This window comes from Anomaloglossus baeobatrachus, chromosome 2 (genome assembly GCF_048569485.1).
Source record: "Anomaloglossus baeobatrachus isolate aAnoBae1 chromosome 2, aAnoBae1.hap1, whole genome shotgun sequence".
NCBI classification, from domain to species: domain Eukaryota; kingdom Metazoa; phylum Chordata; class Amphibia; order Anura; family Aromobatidae; genus Anomaloglossus; species Anomaloglossus baeobatrachus.
In genome coordinates, this window is record NC_134354.1 from 276,173,675 (window position 1) to 276,194,684 (window position 21,010).

The 21,010-nt window shown below is 46.5% G+C and overlaps 1 protein-coding gene across 2 annotated transcripts in view; it reads left to right on the forward strand.

Moving 5' to 3' along the window:
* NAV1 (neuron navigator 1) overlaps nucleotides 1-21,010 on the forward strand; it is a 190,455-nt gene that overhangs the window by 29,686 nt on the left and 139,759 nt on the right. For both annotated transcript variants that reach the window (XM_075335814.1, XM_075335815.1), the window contains exons 3-4: nucleotides 7,239-7,341; nucleotides 10,815-11,156. In XM_075335814.1, coding sequence (XP_075191929.1) covers nucleotides 7,239-7,341; nucleotides 10,815-11,156 — 445 coding nt within the window. The remainder of the gene's footprint in view (nucleotides 1-7,238; nucleotides 7,342-10,814; nucleotides 11,157-21,010) is intronic.

Below are 21,010 nucleotides of genomic sequence, written 5' to 3' on the forward strand. Positions count from 1 at the left end.
GTCACAGGAATCCGTCAAATGACGGATTCCGCCGGATTCCGCCACCATAGGCTTCCATTAATAGAATGCCAGACGCCGATGGAATCCAGCACATTGCGTTTTTTTGACGCTCAGGGATGCGCAGAAAAACGCTACATGCTGCATTCTTTCCGCCCGGCGGATGCAACGCAGGACCATCAGTCGCAATGCGTTGTCCATACAAGTCTATGGGAAGCAGCGGAATCAGTTAACGGATTGCGACTGAAGGAAAAAAACGCAACTGTGAAACTAGCCTTACCTGACGAATGAGCAAAATGCTTGTTCATCAGGTGAAATGATCCTTTGGTTTGCCCAAAGGATCATCATTCTTGGCAGCGCATCGTCTTGTGTAAACAGAACCTGTGCTGCCAAGAACAGTGGCTGCCTATTCGCATTGAGCAAGCTATTACTCATCATTATGTATGCATCTTAATCATAGTCTGCCAGTGTAGACAGGCAATGCTTACAGCATGGGCACTGTGGCCAGCCTTTTGCTACACATTTCCATAAGTAGTAAGCAGTGATGCACTGTATGTTATGGCACTATTAAAGAGATTGTCCAGGACTTATATATTCATAATCTATAGCACATTTCACCAGTTTTAGGCCATGTGCGCATGTTGCGTTTTATTTTGAGTTTTTGTTGCGTTTTAAACCTCACCGTGCAATGACAAAATGCATGCGTTTTGCTTCCCCAGCAAAGTCTATGAGAAATCAGAAATTCCATGCGCTTTTTTAGGCAGAATTTTGTTTGACAAATATTTGTCAAAATCGTTTCGGAAAAAAAAACAGCATGTCACTTCTTCATTGCATTTTGTGAACATTTTCCACCCATTGAAATGAATTAGGTGTGTCAAAACGCAAACAAAATATTTAACTGTGCGTTTGCACTGCATTTTGGTTGCATTTTAAATACGTTCTTGTCAACAAAAACGCATGTCTCTTGGTCTCTCTCTGTCGATCTCTCTCTTCCCCCTCTCTCCCTCTCTCTTTCATACTCCCCGATCACCGGCGCTGTACAGCTGTCATACTGCTCCTGCGGTCTCTCCTGCTTCTGAATGTGCCGGACGCTCATTAGGTTCATCTCATATTCACTGCTTCCCCCGCCCACCGGCGCCTATGATTGTTTCCAGTCAGACGTGCCCCCATGCTGAGTGACAGCTGTGTCATTGCATCCAATCACAGCCACTGGTGGACTGGTCTATATTGTGCAGTAAAATAAATAAATAAATAATTTTAAAAAAAATAATGATGTGCGGTCTCCCCATTTGATACCCAGCCAAGATAAAGCCTCACAGCTTCTGGCTGGTATTCTAAGACAGGGAAGGCCTATCGTTTTTTAGGCTGCCCCCACAGAAACAAAATATCAGCCAGCAGCCGCCCGGAATTGCCGCATCCATTAGATGCAACAGTCCCGGGACCTTACCCGGCTCATCCCGATTATCCTGGTGCAGGAAATAGAGAGTTAATGGCAGCTCACAGCTGCCACTAAGTCCTAGGTTAATCATGGCAGGCGTCTATGAGACACCCCCCATGATTAACCTGTAAGAGAAAGTAAATAAACATATACACCCAAAAAATCCTTTAGTTGGAATAAAAGACAAAAAAGCCCCCTCTTTCACAACTTTATTAACCCCCCAAACACCCCTCCAGGTCCGACATAATCCACAGTCTCACGACGCTTTCAGCACTGCTACATCCACAACACCAATTGAACTGAGTTGCGCTATCAGCGGTGCCGTCACTCAGGTGATTTCCGGTCACAGCTGAAGTCCTTCACCTGTGGCCACAAATCAGGCTGTGACACAGAGACAGAGCCGCGGGATGAGAATGAACTCGGCTGAAGCTCTGACATCACAACTGCGGGGCCCCGCAGTACTGCCTGTGTTGCAGCACTGACGTCAGAGGTTCACCTGAGTTCATGACAGCACACAGAGACAGAGCCGTGCGATGACAATGAACTCGGGTGAAACTCTGACGTCACAGCTGCGGGCCCCGCACTACTGCCTGTAAAGAGGTTCACCCGAGTTCATTCTCATTGCGTGGCTCTGTCTGTCTGCTGTCAGCAGGCAGTCATGCTATCTATTCTTTCTATCTATTTTTTCTATCTATCACTCTATCTATGTATTGTAGCTATCTATCAAATCCTATCTTATCATATTTCTCCTTTTCGTTGCAGAGATTTTATCTTGTAAAATTTAGATTAAAATTCATGATAAGTCCACAAAGGCTAAATTATCAGAGATTTTATTCTGGGCGAGTGGTACTTTTCCCCTGCATGACTTCTACCAATCATAAGCAGGCAGCATCATGCAGGGATAAAAAGCAACAAACCCCTAGATAAGTTTAGAGCAGGCTTTCTCCTGTGTGAGACACACAGCTCTGGCAAAAAATAAGAGACCACTGCAAAATTGTCAGTTTTTCAGATTTTTCTCTTTATGGATATATTTTTGAGTAAAATGTAAATTGTTCTTTTATTCTATAAACTACTGACAACATGTCTCTGAATTTCCAAGCAATACATTTTGTATTTATTTTCTGAAAATGAGAAATGGTCAAAATAACAAAACAATGCATTGCTTTCAGATCTCAAATAATGCAAAGAAAACAAGTTCATAATCATTTAGAAACAACAATACTAATAATGTCAGGAAGAGATCAGAAATCAATATTTTGTGGAATAACCATGATTTTTAATCACAGCTTTCATGCGTCTTGGCATGCTTTCCACCAGTCTATCACACTGCTTTTGGGTGACCTTATGCCACTCCTGGTGCAAAAATGTGTGCTGTCGCAGGAACGAGGAACAACATCGTACTTGTCGCTGCAGCGAAATAATGGAAATGACCGACACAGATACACAGATCACCGATTTTTGACGCTTTTGCGATCGTTTATCGGTGCTTCTAGGCTTTACACATTGCGACGTCGTTACCGGCGCCGGATGTGCGTCACTTTCAATTTGACCCTGACGATATCGCAGTAGGGATGTCGCAACGTGCAAAGTACGCCTTAGGCCTCTTTTACATGTCCGTGAAAATCACGCACGTTTACACATATGTGTCAAATGTGCGTATTGCCCTGCGTGTGCCGTGTTTATGTTATCCGTGATAACACACGGAGAATGGGAACTTTCTGCTCATCTGTCCCTGGCGCTGCTGTCCGTGGTGCTGATCTACGGTCTCCAGTCCTGCGGACTCCCCGCTGCTGCTGCTTCCGGCCCGCAATGGAGTGAATATGCGATGAGCATAATGAACGGGGGTTGGAAGCGAGTGCCAGCAGCGGCAGAGATAGCAGCGCTGGAAAAGGTGAGTATAGAAATTCTTTTTATTTCACAGCCACGTGTGTTTTCTCACATCCGTGTTTTTTCACATCCGTGCGGTCCGTGTGCGGTCTGTGTGACACCCGTGATGCCGGAGAAAATCGAAAATGTATGCTCCACACTGACACACAGTCCATGGCAAAACACGCACGTAAGCGCAGACCCATTCATTTTAATGGGTCTACGTGTGCCCGTGTCTCCGGCATGTGAGGAAACGGACCAAACACGTACCGGAGACACGGATGTGTGAAGGACGCCTTATCTACAGAAATCAGGGCTCTGTCATCACGTCTCACACAGGAGTCAGTCTGCTCTAAGCTTATCTAGGAACATGATCTTTTTTCCCTTGTATGGTGCTTCCTGCTTATGATTGGTCAACATAATGCAGGGGAAAAAGTAAATGCCCCCAGAGACAAATATTTAGTAACTACGGGTTAATCATCTTTTCCCACAATATTCCATAATGAAACCAGTTTAATAAGGCCCCTTTACACACTGAGACGTTCAGCGATCCCACCAGTGATCCCAACCTGGCCGGGATCGCTACAAAGTCTCCGGTGAGTCTCTGGTGAGCTGTCAAACAGGCAAACCTGGCCAACGACGCAACAGCGATCCGGACCTGCAGAACGACCTAACTAGTCAAACACTGGAAACGAGTGATGTGTCACAATATCTGTCAATCACTATTCTCTGTCAGTCGGTCTCTCCCTCTCGGTCTCTATTCTCTCTCTGTCGGTCCGTCACTATCTCTGTCCCTCTCTCACAGTCTGTCGGTCATTTTCCCCTCCTCTCTCAAACTCACCGATCCCCGATCTCCGGCGCGGCACTACTATTTTGAAAAAGCCGGCCGCTCATTAAACAATCTTGTATTCCCTGCTTTCCCCGCCCACAGGCGCCTATGATTGGTTGCAGTGAGACACGCCCCCATGCCAAGTGACAGGTGTCTCACTGCACCCAATCACAGCAGCCGGTGGGCGTGTCTATACTGTGCAGTGAAATAAATAATTAAATAATTAAAAAAAACAGCGTGCGGTCCCCCCCAATTTTAATACCAGGCAGATAAAGCCATACGGCTGAAGGCTGGTATTCTCAGGATGGGGAGCTCCACGTTATGGGGAGCCCCCCAGCCTAACAATATCAGTCAGCAGCCGCCCAGAATTGCCGCATACATTATATGCGACAGTTCTGGGACTGTACCCGGCTCTTCCCGATTTACCCTGGTGCGTTGGCAAATCGGGGTAATAAGGAGTTATTGGCAGCCCATAGCTGCCAATAAGTCCTAGATTAATCATGTCAGGCGTCTCCCCGAGAAACCTTCCATGATTAATCTGTAAATTACAGTAAATAAACACACACAACTGAAAAAATCATTTATTAGAAATAAAAACACAAACACATTCCCTCATCACCAATTTAATCATCCCCAAAAAGCCCTCCTTGTCCGGCGTAATCCACGGACCTCCAGCGTCGCTTCCAGCTCTGCTGCATAGAGGTGACCGGAGCAGCAGCAGACACCGCCGCTCCTGTCAGCTCCACGCAGCAAATGAGGTGAGTAGCGCGATCAGCTGAGCTGTCACTGAGGTTACCCGCTATCACTGGATCCAGCGGTGGATCCAGCGGTGGATGCAGCGGGTAACCTCAGTGACAGCTCAGCTGATCGCGCTACTCACCTCAGTTGCTGCGTGGAGCTGACCAGAGCGGCGGTGAGTAGCGCGATCAGCTGAGCTGTCACTGAGGTTACCCGCGGCCACCGCTGCATCCACCGCTGGATCCAGTGACAGTGGGTAACCTCAGTGACAGCTCAGCCGATCGCGCGGCTGTCTTCATTAGCTGCGTGGAGGTGACAGGAGCGGCGGTGTCTTCTGCTGCTCCTGTCACCTCCATGCAGCACAGCTGGAAGCGACGCTGGAGGTCCGTGGATTACGCCGGACATGGAGGGCTTTTTGGGGCTGATTAAATTGGTGATGAGGGAATTTGTTTGTGTTTTTTATTTCTAATAAAGGATTTTTTCAGTTGTGTGTGTTTATTTACTGTAATTTACAGATTAATCATGGAAGGTTTCTCGGGGAGACGCCTGCCATGATTAATCTAGGACTTATTGGCGGCTATGGGCTGCCAATAACTCCTTATTACCCCGATTTGCCAACGCACCAGGGCAAATCGGGAAGAGCCGGCTACAGTCCCAGAACTGTCGCATATAATGTATGCGGCAATTCTGGGCGGCTGCTGACTGATATTGTTAGGCTGGGGGGCTCCCCATAACGTGGAGCTCCCCATCCTGAGAATACCAGCCTTCAGCCGTATGGCTTTATCTGGCTGGTATTAAAATTGGGGGGGACCGCATGCCGGTTTTTTTAATTATTTAATTATTTATTTTACTGCACAGTATAGACACGCCCACCGGCTGCTGTAATTGGGTGCAGTGAGACACCTGTTACTCAGTGTGGGGGCGTGTCTCACTGCAACCAATCATAGGCGCCTGTGGGTGGGGAAAGTAGGGAATACAAAATTGTTTAATGAGCGGCCGGCTTTTTCAGAATAGTAAAAGCCGCCGCAGCAGTGTGAATGCCGTGCAGTGCCGCACCGGGGATCGGGGATCGGTGAGTATGAGAGAGGAGGGGAAAATGACCGACAGACTGTGAGAGAGGGACAGAGATAGTGACGGACCGACAGAGAGAGAATAGAGACCGAGAGGGAGAGACCGACTGACAGAGAATAGTGATTGACAGATATTGTGACACATCACTCGTTTCCAGTGTTTTAAGTCCCCTTTACACACTGAGACTTTCTAGCGATCATGCTGCACAGCGGGAAACAAAGGACCAAAGAATGGTCCTGAACGATTTGTAGCGATCAGCAACTTCACAGCAGGGGCCAGGTCGCTGATGTGTTTCACACACTGCAATGTCGCTGGGGAGGTCGCTATTACGTCACAAAACCGGTGACGTTACAGCGATGTCGTTTGCGATGTTGCAGTGTGTAAAGCCACCTATTGGCTCAACTGGTGAAAGGTCGTCTTTAAAGATCCCATACACATTAGGTTAATGTTGACTGAAACCACTGATATCGATAAGATCAGCTGATTGTCTAATATGCATGGGGGTCCTCCAGAAAATGGTGTCAGGAGAGAGAATGACCTATTGGATTTCCATCCTCCAATCCTTTTGTTCTTGATGTAAGAGGAGTCTTGTCCCACCACTTTTGTGTTTAGGGTAGTGCGGGGAAATGTCTGTTGGCCGAAATCGGATGACATATATCTAATGTGTGTTAGGACTTTTAGGAACCTTAATTGTCCATCTTAAAACAACTCTGGGGGAATGGGAGCTCTGGCCCCCTGCTCTAGTGATCAGTGGAGGCTCCAGACATTAGACATTTAAATACCTAGCCTGTACATTGGTGATAATCCAACATACTCTCCAATAACATTAATTCACCCTTCATACGTGCGCATAGAAACGTTTGTGTAAAACCGGTACTGGTGTTCTTCCGGTATGACTAAAGAAAAAGCTATTACAAAGCTTCTCCTATACTTTCAATGTTAAACACGTACATCACATGGGGGGCACACTGATGCTATCTGTGTGCTGTACATGTTTCTCACAGACTCATAGACTTATATTGGCCATCGTTATCCTTGCGTGTGAAAACTAGAATGCCATATAGATAGTCACAAAAGATAAAAACAAGATTCTAAATATGAAAATGATTCAAATATTTGTGAATAATAATATTAATAACAGAATCCCGAAACATACTGAATATAGATTGTGAACCCCAATGGGGACAGTGATGATGATGTCTGTAAAGCACTGCTGAATATGATAAGTAAAATGAATGATATTGAAGGGGGTTATCGTTTCCCAATCTCATGTTCTGCTTTTAATGTAATCTTTCTCAGATCCGGAGACACAAAGGAAAAGAACTGTCCAAAATGTACTGGATCTGAGGCAGAACTTGGAGGATACCATGTCCAGTCTTCGAGGCTCTCAGGTAACACACAGGTAGGTAGCCTCTGTTTCAACTATATCCAGATCTCTTCCAATATGGAATATTTGTAATACCATTAATTTAATTCAAGTTTTAAAGGAGTTTTTCCCTCCGGTCTTAAAGAGGAGGCGTGTTAGGGTCAGACGCTCTTGAGTCATTAGGGGGGCGCTTCTTAATGAATCCGGTGTGTCTGAAAAGTGGAAAATCTTATTCCAGTCACCAATTTGTGCCATTAGGGACTCTAGCGCTCATCATGAATTTGACGAGCAGGGGATGCCACACAACCATTATAACCCATCTCCTCTTGTGTTCCAGCTGGTCGAAAAAGGGGCAAACTAGCTCAGCTTCGCCTTGCTCCAAAATGCGACTTTTCAAATAATTTTGCCACACAGGCTTTTCAGATCAAAAGTTACTGCTTTTTACAAAATGGATCTTCTTTGTGCTGCTTGTTCACTTTCCTGACTTCCAGGTCAATAGACCTTCAGCAGTACGTAGAAAACTACATTTCCCATGATCCCTTGCTGTCTCTCCCTCCTTCCACATTGATCTAGCTCCTTCACTGTGTGTGTACTTCCACCCCCCACACTAATTGTAAAGATCCTCGCCAAGCAAGCTTTCATAAGAACACTTTACCATCTGGGTACTTTGCAGTCACCTCATTCGCCTCAATGCTTTCATTGGAGGCCCGAGTATAAGGAAAACCCATATTGATAAATGGAGGGCCAAGATCAAAAGATCATGATATAATAACCACCACAGCTCTAAGACAGTCCTGGCCGGTTCAGACAATGAGGACCGTTCTGCCAGTACACCCATGCATTGTCTGAATTGTCCAGGACTTTCTTAGGCCTGAGGTGGTTATTATATGTCAGGGCCAGGCGGTCGGGCAGACCCAGGAGGTGGATCCACTGGTCCGAACTCTAAGATGGTGGTAAGGAGTCCGGTAGCTGAAGCACTATGGGCAGCAGAACAGTCCGTGCAAGTGAGTGTAACGGAGAAGTCCCTGGGACCACGGAGTCACAGATGGTAGTCCGGGTGACGTAGCTCAGGTTCGGAAGCCGAGATGAGGTCAGGCGGGGTCCGGAACCTTTGGAGCGAGATGACGGTCACCGCAGGGATCCGAGATGGTACGGACTGTCAGATGGCAGACGGACAGCGTGCGGGGTTCGGGATTCAGCAGGACCGGATGCCGAGGCAGGATCAGCTCTAGAAGAGAGATACGTGAGTATGGCAAGGAGACACAAGGAGACCTGACTCCTAGCTTGGAAAACACGAAGATCAGGCCCCGCCCCCTTGGACAATAAACCCTTATATACCCTGTACCAGTTTAGCTTCATTTCCTGTTAATGGACGCTGGCCCTTTAAGAAAGGGTCAGTGACCGCGCGCGCGCCCTAATGCGCATGCGCGCCGCCCGGGTGCCAGAAGCCAGGGAAGGAAGCTGAGGGGAGGACGCAGGGGAGCCGGCCAGGGCCTGGGAAGCCGTCAGACGCCGGGATCGGAGGCCGGGGAACCTGGGAAGGACGGGCACCGGAGGCTGGAGAGCGGGGAGCGTGGCAGGTGAGCCGGGGAGCGGGGCTGAGGACCCGGGGAGCGGGGCAGAGGACCCGGGGAGGGGAGCCGAGGACCCGGGGAGCGTGACATTATATCATGATCTTTTGATCTTGGCCCTTCATGTATCAATATGGATTATTCTTCCACTTGGGCCTCCTAATGAACCACTAACACAGGGAATACACAAAGGTGAATGAGGCGACTGCAAAGTTCCAGGATGGTCTAATATATAAGATGTCCAGTGAGGGGGCTGGTAACTACAGGCTGCTCCCATAGATCTTGTGTTCCGCTATACATGAGACAAAGTCAGAGATAAAGAAAGAGGCTCCCGATGAAGCTAAGTATTGGCGTCTGGAGCCCTATGAATGATTCTAAATAGACTCTGAATTATGGTAGTTGCAGTTGGTTCTAAAACCCTTTTGTGTAGTTTTATATACGGTGTGTAAGTTGGAGGGAGAGCCATTGAGGAACGGGAGCGCCATATAAATTAGGGTGCATCTCCTCCATAGACCGTCAGGGTGATGCAGGTGGAGCTACTTGAGGTGGATTTTAGGTCCAGAGCTTCTAGCTCTCTGATACATTATGTTATTGCTTTTTCATATACATTCAATGTATTGTTTTGGTGTCTTTCTGCTATGTAATTTTAAATTGTTCTAATAAATAACCCTTTATGGAAATTCTTTTATTTTTGGTTTAGATATTGCTATTAGTCTGTTATTAGATATTGATTGACTAGGTGAAAGGGGGCAACCAGAAAAGATGAAAGGGCAACCAGAGATAGGTGAAAGGGCAACCACAGACACGTGAAAGGGAAACTACAGACAGGTGAAAGGGCAACCACAGATAGATGAAAGGGCAACCACAGATAGGTGAAAGGGCAACCACAGACAGGTGAAAGGGCAACCAGAGATAGGTGAAAGGGCAACCACAGACACGTGAAAGGGAAACTACAGACAGGTGAAAGGGCAACCACAGATAGATGAAAGGGCAACCACAGATAGGTGAAAGGGCAACCACAGACAGGTGAAAGGGCAACCACAGACAGGTGAAAGGGCAACCACAGACAGATGAAAGGGCAACCACAGACAGATAAAAGGGCAACCACAGATGGGTGAAAGGGCAACCAGAGATAGGTGAAAGGGTAACCATAGACAGATATAAGGGCAACCACAGACAGGTGAAAGTGCAACCACAGACAGGTGAAAGGGCAACCACAGACAGGTGAAAGGGCAACCACAGATAGGTGAAAGGGCAACCACAGACAAGTGAAAGGGCAACCACAGACAGGTGAAAGGGCAACCACAGATAGGTGAAAGGGCAACCACAGACAGGTGAAAGGGCAACCACAGACAGGTGAAAGGGCAACCACAGACAGATGAAAGGGCAACCACAGACAGGTGAAAGTGCAACAACAGACAGATGAAAGGACAACCATACCAGTGTTTATTCTTCAGGAGAGCGCTGTTCCTTCAGCTTCCAGCTTCTTACTTGCCGGGGAGCAGTGTACTGCGGAAGACATGGTTCAGGAAAGCAGCATGGTAGAGCCGCTGGCCTAAGCTGCGTGCTTTCCGATGCTGCTAGCCAAGGCAGCTTTGCCTGTGCAGCATGGCAGTAGCGATCTGGATAGCTTTAGAGCAGTGCTTACAATATGTATAGCAAACAATTTGCAAGCATGCACTCTTTATCTAGGAAATCAACTACTGCATTGGTGGCCGGTAACCTAGGCAACGAGCTGTAAACTATAATTCTATAAATCCCTTTGTTTAGTGAACGGAGATGATTTTTAATAAGTAGTAAATTGCAAAGTTGCTTGATTTTGTAGGTAGTCTGCAATATTAACATTTTTAGAACATGATTTCACCCCCTTAAATGATTAGTTTTAGATAACACTATGGAGATATACATTTTAAACTTAATTATACTTTTCTTTTTTAGTTCCTTAGATATGTCATGTTATGACAGTGATGATGCCAATCCTCGCAGTATTTCCAGTCTATCCAATCGCTCCTCGCCTGTGTCCTGGCGTTATGGACAGGCTAGTCCACGGCTACAAGCTGGAGAAGCTCCCTCACTTGGTGGTCGTCCTGAGCATGGTGGAGGAGGCTGGCAATTCTCCCACACAATGCCCCTCCGTGCTGGTTCACGAATCTGCAGCATTACCCAACGGTTAGAACTTCTCGAATCTGGCAGCCAGGACTTGAAATCAGGTTATGGAAGTGACTCTGACTGTAAGCTGGTGAAAGAAGTGACGCACGAGGATGATGATATCATTACGAGGTAAGTGCTGCTAAAGTTACCACTCCATCCGAGCTGCGTAATCCATGGTGGCCTTTACTATCAATATAGAAATGCTTAAAGTAGGTGACACCAGATTTCACAAGACAAACTGCATACATTATTAAATAGATCTTTTAAGCCTAATGAAGTTGGTGTACTTACTGTGAAAATAGATGTAAGAAGGGACGTATAATGCTTTGTGCCTGATCTTATAATGAGCTCCAGTTGAACTCATATAATGGCTGTATGAACCTCACATTTTAAAATTAGCATTTCACAGTAAATACACTAGTATCACCAAGTCAAATAGATCTACATTTTGAGAATATAGTTTACATTGTGTAATCTGGTAACAGATCTAAATTGATGCATTCTTAAATATTAAAACATTACTGTTTTTTCTTACAAAATTGGAAACTTTTTCCTAATGTTTCTAACTTGCGTCCGAATACTTCAGGCCTATTTTGTTCTTTTCTACGCACTCATCAGAATATAGTTTGGTCATTACCAAGATTTACTTGGTCCAGAAATATTAGGACAGTGACACAAGTTTTGGCATTTTAGCTGCTTACCAAGACATATTGAAGATACAGTTATAGAATCATTTTGGGCTTAAAGTGCAGACCCTCAGCTCTAATTACAATGTATTCACATCCTAATTGGAGTAAGGGTTCAGGAATTACAGCTCTTTAATATGTAGCTGCCTGTTTTTCATGAGTCTAAAGATAATTGGACAGGTATCTCAAAAGCTCTTAAAGGCGTTGGATGGACAAAACTGAAAAGTTTGCAGTCGCTCTGTGTGACTATAGACTTGTGAGTCCTCCAAGCGCAAGCATGTGTACTGCGAGGATTCATTGGTGTCTGCGCCAGGCATGACGGTGAAGTATACAATAAGCATACTCCTAGCCAGTACCCAACTAGTGGGCTCAGTTGTATTGAGCGAGGCTGTGCCCTCTAGTCGAGTTCTGTTCAGGAGTATGCTTATTGCATACTTGACCACTATGCTAGGTGCAGACACCGAAGAATCGTCACACTACACAGTGCTAGCACTGCGAGGATTCATAAGTCTGTAGGCTTCCTAGGCTATTCCATCGTTAACACATCATCAGTTAAGCTTGTAAAAGGTCTGGAACTGATTCCAGGTATAGTGCCTGCACTTGTAAGCTGTAGCTGTGAACCTTCAACATACTGTGAACCCACAACATTCGGTTAATCCACAACATGCGGTCAAAGGAGCTCTCAGTGGAAGAGAAACAGAACATCATTAGGGTGAAAAACAAGTAATCTATCAGAGATAGCAGAAATGTTAGGTATAGCAAAATCATTAGTTTGGTACATTCTGCAAAAAAAGCGCACTGGTGAGTCTAGGAACTCAAAAAGGCCTGGATACCCACAGAACACCATAGTGGATAATCGCAAAATACTTTCCATGGTGAAAAAAAACCCTTCACAACATCCATCAAGTGAAGAACACTCTCCAGGAAATTAGTCTTTCAGTATAGAAGTTTACCATAAAGAGGAGACTTCATGAGAGCAAATACAAGGTGCATATAATTATTCAGACTTAGGCTACTTTCACACATCCGGATTTTTGCTCTGCGGCACAATACGGCGTTCTGCAGAAAAACCGCAACCGGCTTTTGTAACGCCGGTTGCGGTTTTTTTTGCATAGACTTACATTAGTGCCGTATTGTGCCGCAGGTGCTTGCGTTCGGTCCGGTTTTTGCCGCATGCGGCAGATTTAGCCGATGCCGCGGCCGGATCGAACGTTCCCTGCAACGTTTTTTGCTCCGGCAAAAAACACCGCATCGCGCCGCATCTGGCCGCTGCGGCGCATTTTTCAATGCATACCTATGGAGGCCGGATGCGGCGCGATGCGGAAAAAAACGCAAAAAACGCTCAGTAGCATGCCGCAACCGGAAAAAACCGGACGGGCCGCATGTAAAAACTTATGCAAAGGATGCGGTGTTTTCGCCGCATCCGTTGCATAGTTTTCACAGCCGGATTGAGCCGCAGTGCTCAAACCGGATGTGTGAAAGTAGCCTTAGAAATAGAAATACCAGATTAGACTTTGCAAAAATATCTAAAGAAGCCAGCTCTGACCTGGAAAAGTATTCTTTGGACAGATAAAACTAAGATCAACCTGTGCCAGAATGATGGGAAGAAGAAAATATGGGGAAGGCCTGGAACACCAACTCATGATCCAAAGCACACCACATCCTCTGTAAGACATGGTGGTGTGGGCATGCATGGACAGGAATGGCTTACAATGGCCCTGGGTCATTACTGTGACTGAAGACAGAAGCAGGTGGGTGAATTCTGAAGTGTACAGGGCTATACTTTCTGCTCAGATTCAACCAAATGCAGAAAGGTTGTTTAGACGGAGCTTCACAGTACAGATGGACAATGACCCAAAACATACTGCGGAAGCAATCCAGGGGTTTTTAAAGGCAAAGAAGTAGAATATTCTGCAATGGCTGAGTCAATCCCCAGATCTCAGTCCCATCGAGTATGAATTTCACATGCTTAAGACAAAAGTTAAGGCAGAAAGACCCACAAACAAGCAACAAGTGAAGTCAACTGGAGTAAAGGCCGGCAAAGCATTGTAAAGGAGGAAACCCAACATTTGGTGGCTCAATGGCTTCCAGACTTCAGGGAGTCACTATCTGCAACAGATTCTCTACAAAAAATGAACATTTTATTTATGGTAAAGTTACTTTGTCCAATTACTTTTGAGCCCCTGAAATGAGGAGGCTTTGTAGATAAACGGTTCCAATTCTTAAATAGTTCACAGGATATTTTTGATCAACCCCTTTAATTAAACCTGAAAGTCTTCACTTCAATTGAATTTCAGCTGTTCCATTCCCAAATTGCCCAAATCACTAAGATTCAGCCACTGTCCTAATATTTCTGGACCTAACTGTATATCTTAAAAAGTGTGAAATTAAGGTTGTTGAAGATTGTCTGGCCGACTTATTGTATATACTGTACTGTAAAAAAAAAAAAAAAAAAAAAAAAGAACTTAACAGTTATTACTGTGGAAAAAGATCCCTCTGATGTCTGTGTTTTCACTGCCAGTGAAGATTGAGGGATTTCTTCTTTTCCAATTCAAAACTTTCCATCTACCATGCTTCACAGTTGGGTTCTCAGGTATTTCATTTACGCATTCTCCCCTTTTCTGGAGTGGATTCCTTCTTTTTAGTGGTTTTAATATGTGTCATGGCTAAGTTCTGTCCTGCCTCCTGCTTATGATTATCAGGTGTATAAAATGATTTTCTTACCATCATTTATGCCATTTCTTTACTATTGTTTGGCACCATGTTCTTTGAACCAGGCATTAGATGATGTGTGGTACTAAACTGTAGCCAATTTGCTGATCGGTGGTCATCTAATAGCCCGTGTCTACACAGTCTAGTTGTAGTTTTGATTGACACCACCAGTTTTACAATACAACATACTGAGAGATGGGAAAAAAGTTGATGAATTGGTGAAAAAAATCCTATTCCAATATTGTGTTTTGTTGTTACGGCGTTCAATGTATGGTAAAAATGCACACAATTGTTGTAAAAATGAAACACATAAAACAGTAGTGGAATTACATTTTTTTATCACTCCATCCCACTTGGACATTTTTTCCCATTATAGAGTACTAGTGATCGGCAAGCACTACCTGCTTGGGTGCTCGGTACCCGTAGTGAGTAGTGATGAGCACGCACTACCATGCTCGGGTGCTCGGTACTCGTAACGACTAGTGATGAGCACGCACTACCATGCTCGGGTGCTCGGTACTCGTAACGACTAGTGATGAGCACGCACTACCATGCTCGGGTGCTCGGTACTCGTAGTGACTAGTGATGAGCACGCACTACCATGCTCGGGTGCTTAGTACTCGTAATGACTAGTAATGAGCCAGCACTACCATGCTCAGGTGCTTGGTACTAGTAACTACTAATGATGAGCGAGCACTACCATGCTTGGGTGCTTGATACTCGTAACGACTAATGATGACCAAGCACTACCATGCTCGAGTGCTCGGTACTCCTAATGACTTGTGTTGAGCGAGCACTACCATGTTCGGGTGCTCGTTACTCGTAACGACTAGTGATGAGCGAGTACTACCATGCTCAGGTGCTTGGTACTCATGACGACTAGTGATGTGCGAGCACTACCAGGCTCGAGTGCTCGATACTCGTAGCGAGCAGTTGGACACAACTCGTGTACAGAGCATAATGTACATAAGTTAATGGGAATTTGAGTATTTTTCCGCAAAAAAGTTTTTGAGTTCCAAATTGACTTCCATTTATTAATCTGTAAGTGAAAAGAAATAAAACTCAAACACCGAAAAAATCCTTTTATTTGAAATTAAATACAAAAAAACAACCTCTTTCTCTAATGGACTTTTACAGTCCAGGTCTGGTCATCACTACTCGTATCAACTAGTGATGAGCGAGCACTAGCATGCTCGGGTGCTCCGTACTCGTAACAATTAGTGATGAGCAAGCACTACCATGCTCGGGTGCTCAGTACTCGTAACAACTACCGTAATGATGAGCGAGCACTACCATGCTCAGGTGCTCTGTACTCGTAATGACTAGTGATGAGCGAGCACTACCATGCTCGGGTGCTCAGTACTCGTAACAACTACCGTGTTTTTCCAAAAATAAGACACTGTCTTATATTTTTTTTGCCCCCCAAAAAAGCACTAGGGCTTATTTTTGGAGGAGGTCTTATTCTTGGAGAAACACGGTTGGGGGTAAGTTTACCCCCCAAAAAAGCAGATCCCCCCACTTCCCAAGAGACTCATACTCACCAGACCAGGACGTCTGCGTGATTCCCAGGTCCTCCTGTGATCTCCGGTCGGTGCTCCACGCCGTCCTACCCTGCTGCCAACTGACACGCTGACACACAGAGAAGATTCCAGACACACACAGCAGATCACACACGCACACACACACACACACACACACAGCAGATCACAGATATACACAGCAGATCACACACAGCAGATCGCAGGCACACACAGCCGATCACAGATACACACAGCCGATCACAGATACACACAGCCGATCACAGGCACACACATCCTATCACAAGCACACACAGCCGATCAGATACACACATCCTATCACAGGCACACACAGCCGATCACAGATACACACATCCTATCACAGGCGCACACAGCCGATCACAGATACATACATCTGATCGCAGGCACACACAGCCGATCACAGATACACACATCCGATCACAGACACACACAGCCGATCACAGATACACACAGCCGAACGCAGACACACACAGCCGATCACAGATACACACATCCGATCACAGACACACACAGCCGATCACAGATACACACAGCCGAACGCAGACACACACAGCCGATCGCAGAAAAACACAGCCGATCGCAGAAAACAGCCGATCGCAGACACACACACAGCCGATTGCAGACACACACAGCAGATCACACACACACACACACACACACACACATCACATCACATCCAGCACTTACGGCAGCAGGGAATGAGAGCAAGTCACGTGTCCGGCCGCAGGACCTGTTCGTCGCGCTGCACCGCACTGCCTCTCAGGATTCTCCCGGCGAGAAGAGATCGGTGTCGCTGGATGAGGTGAGTGTGTATGCGACCTGATGTGTGTGTGATCCATTGTTTGTGTGTGTGTGTGTGTGTGATTTGATGTTTGTGTGTGATCCGATGTTTGTGTGTGTGATCTGATTATGTGTGCGATCTGACTGTGTGTGCGATCCGATGTTTGTGTGTGAAATCTGGTGTGTGTGTGAGATCTGATTTTGTGTGTGTGTGTGTGAGAGCTGATGTGTGCGGGTGTGTGATCACTGCAGGTCCTGCCGCTGAGTGTGGGGTCAGTGTAATTGCCGGGTGCGGCTGTCAATAATGAAGTGTCCTGCAGTATCTGTAACTTTTTTAGCTGCACGGACACTTCATTATTGATCCGTGACTAGGGCTTATTTTGGGGTGAGGGCTTATATTTAAGCCTTTCTCCGAAAATGCTGAAAATCCCTGCTAGGGCTTATTTTTTGGGGAGGTCTTATTTTTGGAAACACACGGTAATGATGAGCGAGCACTACCATGCTCAGGTGCTCAGTACTCGTAACAACTAATGATGAGCGAGCACTACCATGCTTGGTACTTGTAATGACTAGTGATGAGCGAGCACTGGTGAACAAAGGAATGATCCAACTTCATGTTTTTATAAAAACACAGCTTTAATGAAAAACTTTTTTAAAATCCAAAGAGTCACCAAGGTCTAAGAGCCATGTGCTTGAAACGCGTCTGATGTGCGGTTTAAAGAACGTTTGGATTTTTCCTGACTCAGAGATGGTATACTTTTGTGGCTTATCTTTATTACAAGAAAAATACTCTTTGTATTTTAAAAAAGTTTTTCATTAAAGCTGTGTTTTTATGGAAAAGGGAAGCTGGATCATTTCTTTGTTCACCTGTGCCTCAGATGCAGAACAGCAGCGGGATCTCGTGCTTCAACACCGCCAGGAGTGCAGATGTCTTGGGGTGAGCTGGATATTTGTTTCTTTGCACTTATGAATGAGCACTACCATGCTCGGGTGCTCAGTACTTGTAACGTCTAGTGATGAGTGAGCAGTACCATGCTCGGGTGCTCAGTACTTGTAACGTCTAGTGATGAGTGAGCAGTACCATGCTCGGGTGCTCCGTACTTGTAACGTCTAGTGATGAGTGAGCAGTACCATGCTCAGGTGCTCGGTACTTGTAACGTCTTGTGATGAGTGAGCAGTACCATGCTCGGGTACTCGGTACTTGTAACGTCTAGTGATGAGTGATCAGTACCATGCTCGGGTGCTCGGTACTTGTAACGTCTAGTGATGAGTGAGCAGTACCATGCTCAGGTGCTCGGTACTTGTAACATCTAGTGATGAGTGAGCAGTACCATGCTCAGGTGCTCGGTACTTGTAACGTCTAGTGATGAGTGAGCAGTACCATGCTCAGGTGCTCGCTACTTGTAACGTCTAGTGATGAGTGAGCAGTACCATGCTCAGGTGCTCGCTACTTGTAACGTCTAGTGATGAGTGAGCAGTACCATGCTCAGGTGCTCGGTACTTGTAACGTCTAGTGATGAGTGAGCAGTACCATGCTCGGGTACTCGGTACTTGTAACGTCTAGTGATGAGTGAGCAGTACCATACTCGGGTGCTCGGTACTTGTAACGTCTAGTGATGAGCAAGCAGTACCATGCTCAGGTGCTCGGTACTTGTAACGTCTAGTGATGAGCGAGCAGTACCATGCTCGGGTGCTCGGTACTTGTAACGTCTAGTGATGAGTGAGCACTGCCATGCTCGGGTGCTCGGTACTTGTAACGTCTAGTGATGAGCGAGCAGTACCATGCTCGGGTGCTCGGTACTTGTAACGTCTAGTGATGAGTGATCAGTACCATGCTCGGGTGCTCGGTACTTGTAACGTCTAGTGATGAGTGAGCAGTACCATGCTCGGGTGCTCGGTACTTGTAACGTCTAGTGATGAGTGAGCAGTACCATGCTCGGGTGCTCGGTACTTGTAACGTCTAGTGATGAGCGAGTAGTACCATGCTCGGGTGCTCGGTACTTGTAACGTCTAGTGATGAGTGAGCAGTACCATGCTCAGGTGCTCGGTACTTGTAACGTCTAGTGATGAGTGAGCAGTACCATGCTCAGGTGCTCGGTACTTGTAACGTCTAGTGATGAGTGAGCAGTACCATGCTCAGGTGCTCGGTACTTGTAACGTCTAGTGATGAGTGAGCAGTACCATGCTCAGGTGCTCGGTACTTGTAACGTCTAGTGATGAGTGAGCAGTACCATGCTCAGGTGCTCGGTACTTGTAACGTCTAGTGATGAGTGAGCAGTACCATGCTCGGGTACTCGGTACTTGTAACGTCTAGTGATGAGTGAGCAGTACCATGCTCGGGTGCTCGGTACTTGTAACGTCTAGTGATGAGCAAGCAGTACCATGCTCAGGTGCTCGCTACTTGTAACGTCTAGTGATGAGTGAGCAGTACCATGCTCAGGTGCTCGCTACTTGTAACGTCTAGTGATGAGTGAGCAGTACCATGCTCAGGTGCTCGGTACTTGTAACGTCTAGTGATGAGTGAGCAGTACCATGCTCGGGTACTCGGTACTTGTAACGTCTAGTGATGAGTGAGCAGTACCATACTCGGGTGCTCGGTACTTGTAACGTCTAGTGATGAGCAAGCAGTACCATGCTCAGGTGCTCGGTACTTGTAACGTCTAGTGATGAGCGAGCAGTACCATGCTCGGGTGCTCGGTACTTGTAACGTCTAGTGATGAGTGAGCACTGCCATGCTCGGGTGCTCGGTACTTGTAACGTCTAGTGATGAGCGAGCAGTACCATGCTCGGGTGCTCGGTACTTGTAACGTCTAGTGATGAGTGATCAGTACCATGCTCGGGTGCTCGGTACTTGTAACGTCTAGTGATGAGTGAGCAGTACCATGCTCGGGTGCTCGGTACTTGTAACGTCTAGTGATGAGTGAGCAGTACCATGCTCGGGTGCTCGGTACTTGTAATGTCTAGTGATGAGCGAGTAGTACCATGCTCGGGTGCTCGGTACTTGTAACGTCTAGTGATGAGTGAGCAGTACCATGCTCAGGTGCTCGGTACTTGTAACGTCTAGTGATGAGTGAGCAGTACCATGCTCAGGTGCTCGGTACTTGTAACGTCTAGTGATGAGTGAGCAGTACCATGCTCAGGTGCTCGGTACTTGTAACGTCTAGTGATGAGTGAGCAGTACCATGCTCAGGTGCTCGGTACTTGTAACGTCTAGTGATGAGTGAGCAGTACCATGCTCAGGTGCTCGGTACTTGTAACGTCTAGTGATGAGTGAGCAGTACCATGCTCGGGTACTCGGTACTTGTAACGTCTAGTGATGAGTGAGCAGTACCATGCTCGGGTGCTCGGTACTTGTAACGTCTAGTGATGAGCAAGCAGTACCATGCTCAGGTGCTCGGTACTTGTAACGTCTAGTGATGAGCGAGCAGTACCATGCTCGGGTGCTCGGTACTTGTAACGTCTAGTGATGAGTGAGCAGTACCATGCTCGGGTGCTCGGTACTTGTAACGTCTAGTGATGAGTGAGCAGTACCATGCTCGGGTGCTCGGTACTCGTAACGACTAGGGTGTCACGCTAGGTACGGAAAAGTACCAAGTGATGGCAAAAGGGAAGGGAAGGGAAACCCTGTGTCTAGGGAAAGGGAAGATAGTTACCCCTGACCAAACTTACTGCTGGTCATTGGGGTCCCTCAACACCCTAGATAGGTTCTGCACCTATGCGCTGAGCCAGATACCTGTCCCTAGGTGTCCCTAATGCTGGGCCCTAAATAGGGAACGCATGGGATGAGCTGTTCGTCAACCCCACTAAACACTATAGAAGACACGAGAAGGACACACAGAGAGGAAATGCATAAACTACTTATCCACAGATGACTCAGGTAGACGTTCAGCAGAGTTTTCAGCAACAATACCACAGAGGAGTACAAGCCACCTACTTGCAACCAAGGCTTGAATGAACTAATAAATTTCACCAACACCAGTCCAAGGATGGAAGGGGTATTTAAGCTCCAAGAAAATACCGATTATTAGCAGCTGGGTGGAAAGCGAGCTCCTGCTAGGTCCAAAAGGGGGAGAGATGAATCCAGCAGGAAAGCTACCTATACCAATGATTACTGACAGCAGGAACAATGGAAAGTCAGGGAGCGGTCTGCGCAGCCAAACGCTGTGACGTTCTATGGCCAGAAACCACATGACTGTATGTGACCTGTGACACCCCCATGACATAGGGATGAGAGAGCACCACCAGG